Source organism: Nothobranchius furzeri, chromosome 3 (assembly GCF_043380555.1).
Source record: "Nothobranchius furzeri strain GRZ-AD chromosome 3, NfurGRZ-RIMD1, whole genome shotgun sequence".
Classification (NCBI taxonomy): Eukaryota; Metazoa; Chordata; class Actinopteri; order Cyprinodontiformes; family Nothobranchiidae; genus Nothobranchius; species Nothobranchius furzeri.
This window is the reverse complement of record NC_091743.1, coordinates 58,742,521-58,756,188: the sequence shown is the minus strand read 5'-3', so window position 1 is coordinate 58,756,188 and position 13,668 is coordinate 58,742,521. Positions and strand designations below refer to the sequence as shown.

General features: G+C 41.4%; 1 protein-coding gene across 1 annotated transcript in view; it reads left to right on the top strand.

Annotated features, from left to right (window-relative positions):
* vapb (VAMP (vesicle-associated membrane protein)-associated protein B and C) overlaps positions 1-13,668 on the top strand; it is a 33,194-nt gene that overhangs the window by 6,183 nt on the left and 13,343 nt on the right. Inside the window, exon 2 of the mRNA XM_015959242.3 lies at positions 4,994-5,146. Coding sequence (XP_015814728.3) covers positions 4,994-5,146 — 153 coding nt within the window. The remainder of the gene's footprint in view (positions 1-4,993; positions 5,147-13,668) is intronic.

Sequence of the window (13,668 nt, the reverse complement as noted above, 5' to 3'; positions counted from 1 at the left end):
TGTATCTGATTTTGCTTCAGGAAGAAACAGGTGTCTGAGTGAAAAGTGATGGTTTGAATAAACTTAGGTTTAGTTGGAAAAGATGCATCAAAACGCTATCTGTCGTGTTTTGCCTCACCGAAAATCGGACCCTCTGTTGGACCCGGGACGTCACCTTAGGATGATGTTCATCCAGGGCACCTTGGCTGGCAAAGAAGACAAAGATGCGCCGCGAACCGGTCCAGAGTTGCCCTCGGTACACGTTGATGGTAAAGCGTTTTGTCGATGCGCTTTCTTAAGTTAATTCACTCAGAAATCAAAGACTCTGTATGAGTCTGCGTTAGAAGTTGCGATTCAGCTATTCTGCCTGGCTTGGCAGGAACAGCGTGAGAAGGGGGGGGGGGGGATTGAGCCAATGGGCTCCGTGCCCCCGTTAGCGGTTGTTCACACGTCCTCTCTCTTTCGTTGTCAAGCACAAACTGAAATCATAAGACTGAAAAACTTACCAAAAGCCTTTCTCCTCTCAAAGCAAAACGTGTGCGTCATCAAATGTGTTTTGGAGTTTACTGTGAGAATCTGTGTGTGGGTGTGTGTGAGTGTTTGTGTGCTTGAGTGTGTGAAGGTCGATAACAAACATCCTCAACATTATCATTTAATTAAGAATGGATTAATTAAATCTCTTATAATTACCCAAAGCATAAGAACCATTCATTTGATTAAACACATTTATAATGAGCAAAATGATAATGGTTACTTTAACATTAAAATCAAGAAACAAAGTTTTAAGACTTGTTATGTTATGACTACTTGTTCATGAGAACTCCTTCTTCTGGTACTGCAGGTGGCAGATGTTATGGTTTCCTCCCAGACTCTCTGGCGTTCAGGTCTTAATCTGTGGGTGAAAGTTCTCAGCGACCCAGCTTTGACCCAGCTGAGTCCAACACCACCTTTGTGACAGAAAACCCATATTTCCTCTCGTTACATGTATATGCTATTGGTGAATGTAAAAATATGTTTAAGTTCATTTCTGCAACAGCTTTATAAGGACACATATCGGCCGATGTATAAAAAAATTGCAAATATCAGCTCAATATATCGGCTGACCGATATATCGATCTACCCCTAAAACACACCCACTATTGACTGATTGGCCGGCTGAATTTCACGCTTACCTACCAGTGGGAGCCTCTAATTGGCATGTAGAATCAGCCAGTGGCGACTTCCTTCATCAGCAATTCATTATCAAACTGGGCAGTGGGGTACATCTCATCAGATTGTAGCTCAGACCGGAGCTGCAGGACGAGGACAGACCGTCTGCAGTGAGCGCGCTTGGATGGGAGAGGAGCCCACGGCAGCATTGCTGCTCAGTGAGTCGGGAGCCGTGTGCTCCAAAAGCAACACTGCTCACACCCGCTTTTGTTTACTAACTTATGGCACTTAAGGACACCACGGACTGCTCCACACCTCTTTTGCCCCGCCCACGTGCTCAGAGGCTTCTGCGTTCCTGAGAAGGCCATGTAAACAAAACGTAGCTGCACAGGGATGAGCGGTCACCACCTGGCCTGGCTGAGGTCACCTTATTGTAAACGGCCTTAAGACTATACCCGTGGACTATGAGAGCCAGGGTGTGGGGGTCGTTTAGGCACCATGTGAAATCCTATTTATTCGTCATTTATGAACTGACTCCCCCCCCATAATACTGTCTGACTTGCTTTTCATTGGTCTTCAGAGAGTTTAGTCAGTCATTTATTCGGTTGCCATTGCTGCTTGCTTGATGAATTGAATTGCCTGTTTACACAAGACTACACCTTTTTAGCAAAACACAGGAGTGACTAATACTTGCCAGTTTGCTATTGCTAAAGTCTCTGTAGTGTCCTGCTGTCAATGTAGAAACTGTGGCCAGAAATAACTGAAAGTAATATGAGGGTACACACTGGAGGAAGATGTATCATTGAATTGTGGGACATTAGCAAACATCCACACCCAACAAAAATATGCAGATTCATAGAAAACAAGACTTTTTAGGTTGTTCTTTATCCAGGGTTAAAGCATCTGGAAAAGTACATGTATTTTAACTCTTAATAGTCTCGTTGGAGCTCATCTGTCAAATGCACTTACATTTTTTGTCATTTCTACTGAATCAAGTAAATAAACTTTGTTTATATAGCACTCTTAACAAGAGTCCTTATCTTGTAGGCCACAAATGGTTTCAAAATAAAATATAAAACAAATGAAGGGCTTACAAACAACGTAAAACTGATTAAAACATAAAATCATACAGCCCAAATCCAAGTCAGTGCCAGTCTAAACAAATGCATGTTCACCTGCTAAGCAGTCAAGCTAATGCAAAGATGGAGGCAATACGTCCCGCAACCTGGGGGCCATCGCTCTAAAAGATCTGCGTCCTCTGGTGTTCAAACAAGCTCGTGGAGCTACCAGCAGCCTTTGTCTAGAAGTAATCGGAAGGTTGCAGGTTCGATCCCGGCTCCGGACAGTGAATTCTGCTGTTGTGTCCTTGGGCAAGACACTTAACCCACCTTGCCTGCTGGTGGTGGTCGGAGGGACCGGTGGCGCCTGTGCTCGGCAGCCTCGCCTCTGTCAGTGCACCCCAGGGCAGCTGTGGATACATCATAGCTCATCCCCACCAGTGTATGAATGTGTGTGTGAATGAATGAATGATAAACTGTAGTGTAAAGCGCTTTGGAGTCCTTACTCTGAGAGGAGCTATACAAGTGCGGGTCATTTATCATTTATCTCAGGCTGCTAGAATGGGTGTGGTGTCCTAAAAGATCACAGATGTAGGCTGGAGCGTCATGGTGCAGAGGTTTTAAGTCGGGAGTAATGATCATCTCCAAATCAGCTTTAGACAGCCATGATTTGCATTTTGTAGATGTTTCTTAAATGAAATAGCAAATTTAGATTAACTGGTGAGATTGTTGCTCCATGGACACGGCAGAGTCAAAGAAAACATGGAGGTGTCTGCGGCTCAGCTGGACAGACAACGCCAGAATACCAGGATATTTTTCAGATATTCGTTTCTCAGGTGCAATAAAGATTTCTCAGAGTTCAGCTAAAGGTAGTTGCCACCAAGTCACTGTTCAATTGTAGTTAACCTTTAGAAATGCCATTTGATTAAAATAGCAATAGAGCTTAATTTAGTCAGCATAGAAGTTGTAAGGCACATCAGTGAACTGCCTGATTATAAGTCCTAGAGATAAAATGCAAAGAAGAAATGGAGGAGGTCCTAGTACTGAACCCTGCTGTACCCCACATGGCAGATTATTAGAGACGGACATAAAATGGTCTGCAAAAACAATAGAGGACCTGTCAGAATGCTATGACTGAAATCACTCCAGAGCCAGACCAAACATACCCACTACATTCCAGAGCCCGTTAATCAGGATGGTAAGATCGATGGTGTTAAGGGCAGATCCAGTAAAACCATAACTGTGGATGCAAACAGAAGTAGGCCGTAAAGAGGAGAATAAATGAAACATTTTTCAGGATTAGTCCGTTAAAGTGTAATCTGCTTGGAGCAGTATTTAAATGCACATTACTTGTTTTTGTTTTTCTTTAAATAGCAATCCCCTTATCATTGCTGACTTTGCCAAATTTGAGCCTGAAGTTGTCAAACTCTACTTAATTCAGTTATTAGATGCCACTTACATTAAATGAGACTTAATTCAAATGAAGAACACACCTACTGATTACAGGTTATATGTATCATTGCTAGTTTTCTGTTTTATATCAGATAACTTCACCACTTCACTGCTTTATTATTGAGGTCAGTTTTGGGTACACTGGGAACAAATGAAATCTACTGGAAGAAGCTGGAGCTCAGTCAGTAATGCAAAAATATCTGAAAGGTGTCTTTCCTCACAGCATTCATCAACTGATTTGTTCGAATGTAAACAGTAACTTGAGAAAATATTTCACCATTTTGTTTGGGTTACATAATGTCCTTGCGGGATTTTGTCTCGCGAGCCCCCAAACCGAGTAATGATTGAGCAATTTGGGTTTAACTTTAAGAATTTGCCCAATTCTTCAATATTGCATGCTGCTGTATCGCAGTCGTGATGAATCATTTGTTCAAGTTTTGCCAGCGTTTAGATTTGGCTAAAGGTTATCTACCATGACTCTTGTTTTTTTGCATTATTGATAAATCTTAATGCAGCTGGCCTTGTGAGCGATAAGTGGGCTGCATCCACAATGATGGCTGTAATTAACTCAAACCAAACTGCATTTGCTGCCCTGTTGTCTGGTGTGTCACCAGAATGTGATGTGATTAGATTTATGCACATATTTGAGCCGTTTTTGTTAGTTTATTTTCTAAATAGAGCTTTTGATAGCATAGATATTGCTCAGTTTTAATTGGCTGTACAACAGTGGGTATAACAGCAAGAGAAATAAAGTATAGGTATTATTTTCTTCCTTTTTATTCGGAGTTGTTGGTAGTTGTTCTTTTACTATCACATCCAGACTGCCCCTGGTATTTTTTTATTTATATTTTCTCTCTTTCAGTAAACTAAGATGTATTTTTAGGTTGAACCTAAATACGAGCTAATACCATAAGCCTCCCCTTCAGCAGCACATGATGGATGGAAAATTTAACAGCTCTTTGATAAACAAATTATTTGCCAAGATTCATTTTCTTACCTTTTAGCTTAGACACATTCTAAGCTTGTTTGAGTTTGCGTGCCAGTTAAAGTTTATATTCCATCTGTCTTTTTTGATTTATCGTGTTTTCTTAACATTTGCTCTCCGAGTTACTTGACCAAGGAATGGGATTTCTAAATCTGAGTGTGTGTGTGTGTGTGTGTGGTCATTGAGAGCTAAACTGAAATAAACCTCTGTCCAAGTTTAGTTAACATGCTTCTTGCCTCAAAGGTAAAGTTTTTTTTTTTTGTCATTTACTGATATTAAAATTTTATTTTGGGGTAAAAAAAAATCCATCTTGCCATTTTCTTAAGTATTCAATGAGGTTATTGAATATTTGTTGTGATTGCCTCCACAGGTCCGTTTTTGGAAGTGGTCACCACAAATCTTAAGCTGTCCAACCCTACAGACCGGAATGTGTGTTTTAAGGTGAAGACAACGGCGCCGCGCCGGTATTGTGTGCGGCCAAACAGTGGAATCATTGATGCAGGCACCTCGATCAACGTTTCTGGTAAATGTATAGGTTACTCTGCTTTTGTTCTGTTTTTTATTTGCTTTTAAGAAACTTTAAAATGATGCTTCTGCTTTCTGTGAAACTATTAAATTACAAACCGAGAAAGAAAACTGATACGATTAATATTTTGTTGGTAAAATCTGAGTATTTGTTGCACTGTTTCTGCTACACCACCGACCATTGTAGATTGTGACACTGAATACCCATGGCTTAGTTTTAGTTTTACCTTTGTTAAAAAAATCAGACTTGGGCTGTTGTTTTGAGGAAAATCTCCTCCCCTCTGTGAATTTCAACAGGGTGCATTCACATTGAATCAGCTTTAGTGAGAAAAGACCAATGTTGCCATATTGCTCTACCCCAGCCATTTACAACCCCGTACTCATTTTATAACCTCTATCTGGTGTCAACAACTCAGACTTTTATCACGGACCTGCTGTACATGGCCGATGACAAAGCATCCATGTACTCAGTCTGTTGTTGTCATTTTTCACCCTTGTTAGGCTGACAAGGGTCACAGGTTTGAGTCCCAAAACAAGAGAGCTTTCCTGACAATATAGATTTGTTGGGAAATGCTTTGTAACCACTTTCCGTATTCAGTAGGTCCTCCTGCTCATACATACAAGGCATTGCATTCAACAGGAAAACAGCGGGGTGGGGGTGGGGGGTTGGCTCTTGTGTTACAGGAAATGTCTCTTTTGTTAGTTTGAACACACGTTATGATGAAAACCCAAGTTTTTTTTAAAGGTTTTTAAAATGCATCATGTAAGAGTTGTTTAGGTGGTCTGAGTTTTTTAGGCAGATGAAACCAGCTGTAAGATGTTTTAAATCCCAACTGCTATCTCCTGTTAGTTTTTTATAAGATAAAAACATATTTAAAGAGCAAGTCACCCCAAATCAACTTTGTTTTGCTGATAAACTATATAAATGAGTGTCTGATTGTGCTGTAGACCACGTGTGTCAGACACAAGGCCGCAGAGCATTTTTATGTGGCCCGCGAGATAAATATCAAAAATATATTAAAACTGACCCGCTGGCCGATTTTACTGGAAAGACTACAACTCCCATGATGCTTTGTGGCGTTAGCGCGGAGCCGAAGCGCTCCCTCCTTTGTGTTTTTTCCAGCATCTGCTGCCGGTGTCTGCAGCTCTGCTGTCTCAGACAAACTAAACACTCCTCTCACTCAGCGCCAAGTTTACTCGGCTATTTGCCGACGTTGAAGCCCAGAAACGGAGATTTTAACCGCTCAGTAATGTGTTCACAACTGAAAGAGAAAGTTTTCCAACTAACTTCCAGACAGAGCTGATATAACTCCAGCGAGCAGCAACACGCTCAAATCAGCATGACTCTGTGGCTGCTGTCGTTATTTTTCCTCCCCGACACACAACAACGTGGTCAAGCTGCTCAGACACTCTCCATGTTCAGCGGCACAAACCTATGTGAGCGCCTGTTGTCATTATTATGATGAAGATGAGCAAAACAGCAGGAGTCTCCTCCTCAGCTCATCAACCCCATGATGCAGGCATCTGGCTGGAACAGGTGAGCATCACAGTAAATCAGTGGAGCAAACTGAGCTTTAAATATTTTGGTTTCATGCTCTTTTTCACCTCCAAAACATGAAAGTTAATAGGTGAGATGTTGCATTTTCATTTAAGATAAAATTACCATATTTTCCAGACTATAAGCCGCTACTTTTTTCCCACGCTTTGAACCATGCGGCTTTACTGAGTAGTTGCCTTCACCTGCCAGGGGGCGCTTTAGCAGAAAGTGAAACAGGTGGAAGTCAAAAGTGGAAATCGAAGAAAGTGCTCATTTTAATTTAGCACATGCAAGCAGCCGGCATGACGAAGAATTTTTTTCAAATCCATACCCCCTCATCATGGAAACTACACGTATGAGTTCATATGTTGCCGCATTTAAGTTGAAGGTCATCGATCTGGCAGTAAAGGAGGGAAACAGTGCTGCAGCATGTAAGCTTGGCATGAATGAATCCATGGTTCGGCGCTGGAGACGGCAGCGGGAAGAACTCATTCAAGCCAGCTTCATCCCGGGGATGATGACAGCAACACGGACAGCGACACTGACATCGCCACAGAAAAGGTATGTGACGAAGCTCTTCTGAGGCTGTTCAACTCCGACACTGAAGAAGAGGACTTTAATGGCTTTAGTGCGCAGGAGGAAGATGAGAGCAAATGACTTTTTCTGGTAGGCAGGTGTGTTTTACTTGCTAACCAGGCATGTTTTGTGTGCAGTTTTTATTTTCTAATCATCCAGGGCTTATTAATGCTGTGTCAGCGCTGTTCTTTTCTTCTAAACATGCATGCAAATTACCGGTAACAACATGTCAGTTCTGTTTTTATTTTATAACCATCCAGAAATATGAATGCTATCAGTGCTATTTTCTTTTCTAAACTTGCAGGCACGTTCAACCGTGTTTAAAATTCGTTTTGTTGAATTAAAACAACAACGAAAAACCTCCGTGTAGCGTCTTTCTGTCTAATTATCTTATGTTATAGCCATACATGGGCTGTGCGCCGGAGACCTGCATGTGGCTGCTGTGCCGCGGCTTGTATTCGAGTGCAGCGTGTGTGTGTGTAGAAAACCTTTTTTGTTGGTATGGCTTATATTGAGGTGCACTCTATAGTCTGGAAATTATGGTATATTTTTATTTGGTTGTTGGCCCGTGATAAAATATTTAACCTACAGTAAAACAGGAAGTGGAAAGGCTGCAGATAGAATAGAATAGAAAATCCCTTTATTGTTCCTCAGTGGGGAAAGCTAGATGTCACAGCAGCGATGACGCTTATTACAGGAGAAAAAAAGGAGAATAAAAAATAAGAAAAATGAATAAACAAAAAGAAAACATAAATCCTGAATAGATTTTTAAAATGCTGAATATACCACAAGCAATGAATACCACTGATGCGTTTTATTTAAAATTGACTTGCTCATGTGTAATTTGGTTATTCCACATTCAGTGTTAATGTAAAAATAAGTTTGTTTCCAAATTAAAAGATTCAAAATTGCGTATATGTTGATAAAAACAATGTGCAAATTTGCCGGCACTTTAAAAAAAAAAATTAAGTTTGGCCCGCGACTTCGTCCCAGATTTTCATTTCGGCCCAGTGTGAATTTGAGTTTGACACCCCTGCTGTAGACACTTGTAGTCAATAATTTGACACTTTAGTGCATCTCGGTTCAAATTTAAATATGCTGCCTAAAACGGTCAGGGTTGCACCCTCTTAAGGTAAAAACTCTACATTACATTTGAATTTACATCTGCTGTCGCTATTTGCTAAGTGGTACCCTATGACATTAGCTGGTACCGTATGATGTCACAATGCCGCTGTGAGCCTGTGTGTGCGTGTATGTTAGCGGCTCTGGCCTCTTGTTCTGCGAAGGACTGAAACTGGAAACCCACATTGCCAGAGGAATAAAGAGAGCACTAAACACAAGTCTTCATTTTCTAGGTCCAAACGTCTCTTGTCGTCCGAGTCTTTTCTTTTTGGAACTCTGGTAGTTTTCCTAAAGTTGAAGTGGTAGCACCCAGCTGTTTCTCCTTCTCTGATATTATTGATTGGAGAACCGCTCTCACCAGTGGTGTTCTGTTGCTAAATATGCGAGTGACTAATGAATGGAGGACCCAGGGAAGTGTGGCGGTTCGGTTAGACCAACAGTCGAATGGTCCAATGGTTGCTTTGGTCCGAAACATGTTATTAGCAGATGTTTTTTTTTTAGAAAAATGTGAGAAAACCACTTAATTAATAAAACAAATTTCTCCACAATATATTTATAGTGATACTGTGTTAGAATGTTGTTGAAAGGCATGAAAAAATGTTTTAATTTGCCATTGACGCTTTAAACCAACTTTTCTCAGAATAGATTTTCTTCACGGCCATTACAACATTACTTATTTGCATAGGAAAGCAGGTCAGAGACGGAACGGACTTTTTGGGTATGTGCATTGGACACACCAAGCTGCTTTTATTCAATAACAATGATGTGGTTTTCAGTTCTAGAACCTTTTAAATTGCAGAAATAATGCTCAGTTGTTCTGCTGACACATTTTTTTATTAATAGATTATTTAGTTCTTCAATGTTTAGAAATCAAAATTACCCTAAAGTAACGCTTTGGTCTTTTTTTCTATCAAAAAATATATGGTTTAGTCTTGCCAACTCTCATAGTTCTGGTCTGTTTGTACTAACAGAGGAGACTTAAACTTCAGACATCCTCTGGCACAACAATAAGAGGTCTGCTATGAAGCACCTACTAACCCTGGACGAATTATTTGCAGTCATAGCAAAAGCTGCACACGCTGTGCATTTGAAGCTCATGCATGCTGAAACTTTATATGTTGAGTTTAACTGTGACCACAAAAATGTTGTTGAGCTGGAGTGGTGTTAACCATATCCAGTGGAAAAATATATGACATGAATGTTTAACTAACTCCCCACTGCCACAGATATTGAACGCACAGCGCTGGATTCATTAGCTGTGTTTCCGGTGGCTCTTTATTATGACAAGACACATATTCTTCTGTCATAACTACGATGTGTGCCCATATTTATAAAATCGGAGTCTTTTTGATTTGAAAAATGAATCTGAGCATGCGGATGTGTTTTCTGTTAATCAGAGGTCATGTCAGCTCTCATACTGGCCCGTTATATTCTCATAACAAGACTTGACCTTTGAAGTGGTAGCTGTGTGCAGCCCTTTGAAGTGCAGGTGACTTGCAGGTTATTTTAATCTTTAAATAGACATGTAGGCAGAACTTTTTTCTTTTTGAATTTAATTCAATAAGACAGACTCAGGAGTGCACAATCAGGAGATCGAGGCTTTCTTCTCTGAGAAATCTGAATAGATTTTAGGAGAATCTTTCATCCCGGTACATTTTTTCCTCCAGGTAAAATATCTATGCAGTGCTGATGTACCAAATTTTTTAGTTTATTCCATTGCTGCAGATTTAGCATTTGCAGGTTTAAAGATCTAAGACCAGGCTTTATTGGTCAGAAAACACCTTGTTCCCGCCACAACCTGCCTGAACCAGTTTCACCCTTATCCGGAATTGTTGCTGCTTTCACTTATGGCCGCCTGCCAGCTTCCAGGTGTTGTGTCAATGCGATGTCTGGTTGAATCTAAAACCTGAGTAGCTAAGTGGATAACAATGTCATTTATTCACTCTAGTAGGTAAAGTAGAAGCGCTTTGCATAACATCTTCTTTCAATGTGCATGAAGAGGGAAACGACTCCAGGAATGCTCCCCAATAAATTTAATTAATTCAAACAACCTCATTAATGTGTTTCTACTTGTGGACATCATTGGATGCAACATTTAAACCTCAACTTTTAAACGAACACAAGGCTGAAAAAAACCCTGATAACAAATGGACAACTTTAATAGAATGTCTCAGTAAGTAGAAGCTAACTGTTAGGATTAGCAATCTCACCACACAACAGAACTCCTTCAAACTTAAGTTATTTGTGGAGATAAAACATCAGTGTTGCAAGTCAGTGGTTGCTGTTATCCAGTCAGAGGTGAGGTGAACAAATATCAGGATATAAGACTCCAAAACCTGCCGTCTGAAGCTCAGCTGGGATCGGGCTCCCCGAGTGTATGGAAGAATTAAAATGCCACAAATTGAGCACTTGAATTTTCAATTTGAGAGCAGAATTTTATATCAAGAGACCAACTTTTTGATTTAAGAATAAGATTTTATATTATTGCTCTCAAAACTTGTAATGCTTGCACTCAAAATGTCTGGTTTCTTTCAAATATACTCTGTTCTCCTTCAAATCTTTGTTTCTGTTCTCAGATTTGAACCTTCTTACACTGGTACTGTCTTCTCATGTCAAAACTTTTTCTCTGGACGGATCAAAACTGCTCCCACAAGTCTGTTCCCTGCTCACACGGATTTTTTCTGCTCTCTCTCAAAACTTGGAGGTATAATCTCCTAGCAACCGCTCAGCCAATAGGAGAACTGTATGGAACTGGGCGGTGAGAAACGTCTTGGGGTTTGCTCGATTTTAAAGCGGGTTATCCCATAGATATGAATACGTAGACGCAGGGCTGTTGCTAGCTATTTTGGTGCCCTAAGCACAAAGGCTTTGTGGTGCCCCCCCCCCCCCCCCACACACACACACACACACATACAGAAAAAACAACACAATAGCACAGTATGTGCAAGCGCTTCACCTTAAATTTTCTTTAATTCTCTTGTATGCACAAACTGCTTATTATTTTCCAAAAAGTAGGATTGATATTTAGTGTGTGTGTGTGTGTGTGTGTGTGTGGGGGGGGGGGGGGGGGGGTCATTTTGCCTTGGCCCCCAAAATGTCTTGAAACGGCCCTGGGTGTGTGACTGAGTTTTGAAGGTGATCTGAATTGTATCAGATGTATAAATATTGCATGTGTGTAACTTATTGTTTTATACAGGTAAAAACGTGTAGTGGAGATAAATCTACATTTTACTTTTCAACACTTTGTTTTGTTTTCTTGTTTTTATTGAACTATTTTCCTGTCCTGTCTGTCTCTCATCTTCCTGCATCTCCTCTAAACTCTCCAGAAAATCTGCTGCCTGGATTCTTACTTTTTCACCTCATCAGTTACTTCTGAGCAGATCAAAGGGATCTCCTGACCGCAAAGCGGAGTGCGCGATTCGATGCTGCGTCAGTGAGGTGAAATCACCGCAGTGCAGGTGATGAGCTCTGCAGTAGCGGAGCGCCAGGCACAAATAAGACAGAAAGTGGCGAACATGAGCGGACATGAACGATCGTGTGCTAATTATAGTTTTTTTGGTTGCGCCACTTTGAGAATGGACCGTGCGCTGGAAGCAGCTGCCTGGATCGCTGCGCAATAACGCGCTGTGCCGCTCTCTGTGCTCTCTGCTCAGAAGAGTCCATAAATGATATAATATAGAAAACTTTTTTCCGGCTCCCCTGGATGTGTAGGACATACAACTCCCCCATAATTCGATCCCTGCTCCTGGATGAAGAGCCGGACATTTTCATCAATAAGAACCCCCAGTCCGGACGTCCCGGACAGAGTGAAAAGTGGACACGGTCCATCTCCTTTCCTTTTTGTATTGTTTTCTCTCTGTAAACATGCTGTTAACTTGCTTTGCACATCTTCTAATTGAAATCTGTCTTTATCATATATATATATTATTTTTCATAAGCTTGCGTTTGGTGCCCCTTCCCCGGCGTGGTGCCCTACGCGCTGTGCGTGGTGTGCGTGTGCGGAGCGCCGGCGCTGCGTAGACGCCCAATTGGGCACTGGAACAGCTTCATCGCCATATTAGATGGGTCTTCTCACACTCCAAAGTCAATGCAGAGCAACAGTGACTGTAAAAAGAGATGCAGATGCAGAGTAAACAACTGTGCCCGTTAATGTGCCTTTTTTAGTTGGGTAAACACCTTCCTCAGTAGAAATGAATGCACTCAACAGGTTGAGTGGGTTGTCCAGTAATCGGAAAGTTGCAGGTTCGATCCCAGCTCTGGGCAGAGAATGCTGCTGTTGTGTCCTTGGGCAAGACACTTAACTCACTTTGCCTGCTGCTGGTGGTCGGAGGGACCGGAGGTGCCTGTGCTCGGCAGCCTCACCTCTGTCAGTGCGCCCCAGGCCAGCTGTGGCTACATGGTAAAGCACTTTGGAGTCCTCTGACTCTGAAAGGTGCTATACAAGAGTGGGTCATTCACCATTTAGATCATGAACCCAGAGACGTTTATGAATCTAGAGAACAATGTTCCTGCAGGTTCCGTCAACACACGATTGACCGTGAGGTGACATCTGGGAGGCAGAAGCAGCGAGCTTTGGGAGCATCACCTGCTAACTCTAGAAATTCTGCTAGATGAATCCAGATGTGACCGGCTCCTGCTAGCCTGATGCTTCTCTGTTAGAAGTGAGGAAACCAGAACGCTCCATCTGTTTGTGGTAAAGCTCTGCAAGCACTCGTCTTTCTGACCTCATCCCTCCTTTCCTTTTGTAGTTCACGAACACGAACAGCAAACACAGCAACAACTTTTACACATAATCATGTTGTTTGTTTTTCAAAGAAAGAGAAATAAAAACTTTTAAAGATCTCACAAAAGCATCCGATGTTCTGCAGAGCTATGGTTCTTTGTTGAAGTTGTGAAAGTTAAACACATCATTACATTTAAAGTCAACGTAATCGTTGATTTATTTGTTCACTTTTTCATTTCTTCTTCTGGTCGTTGAATGCCACATCCTACAGCAGTTCTCCCGGTACTCCGACTCCATTAAACTACACAATTCTAAAGAATAAAGTTTTTAATGTTAATAATGTTTGTGGATGCCCACAGGCACTGATTAGTAAATGTAACTCTGCCGAAGCAGTCGTGATACGCTGACTGTGCAAAGTCCTTAACAGGCTGAATTTTTATGGAGGGACAGCAGCTGAGAGAACCGAGCCGTCATATCTCCCGATCAATTTCCCAGAATTCCTGCAGTGGAAACACATCTATTATGTTCGTTATATCACCTCTACAAACTAAATGCCATTATT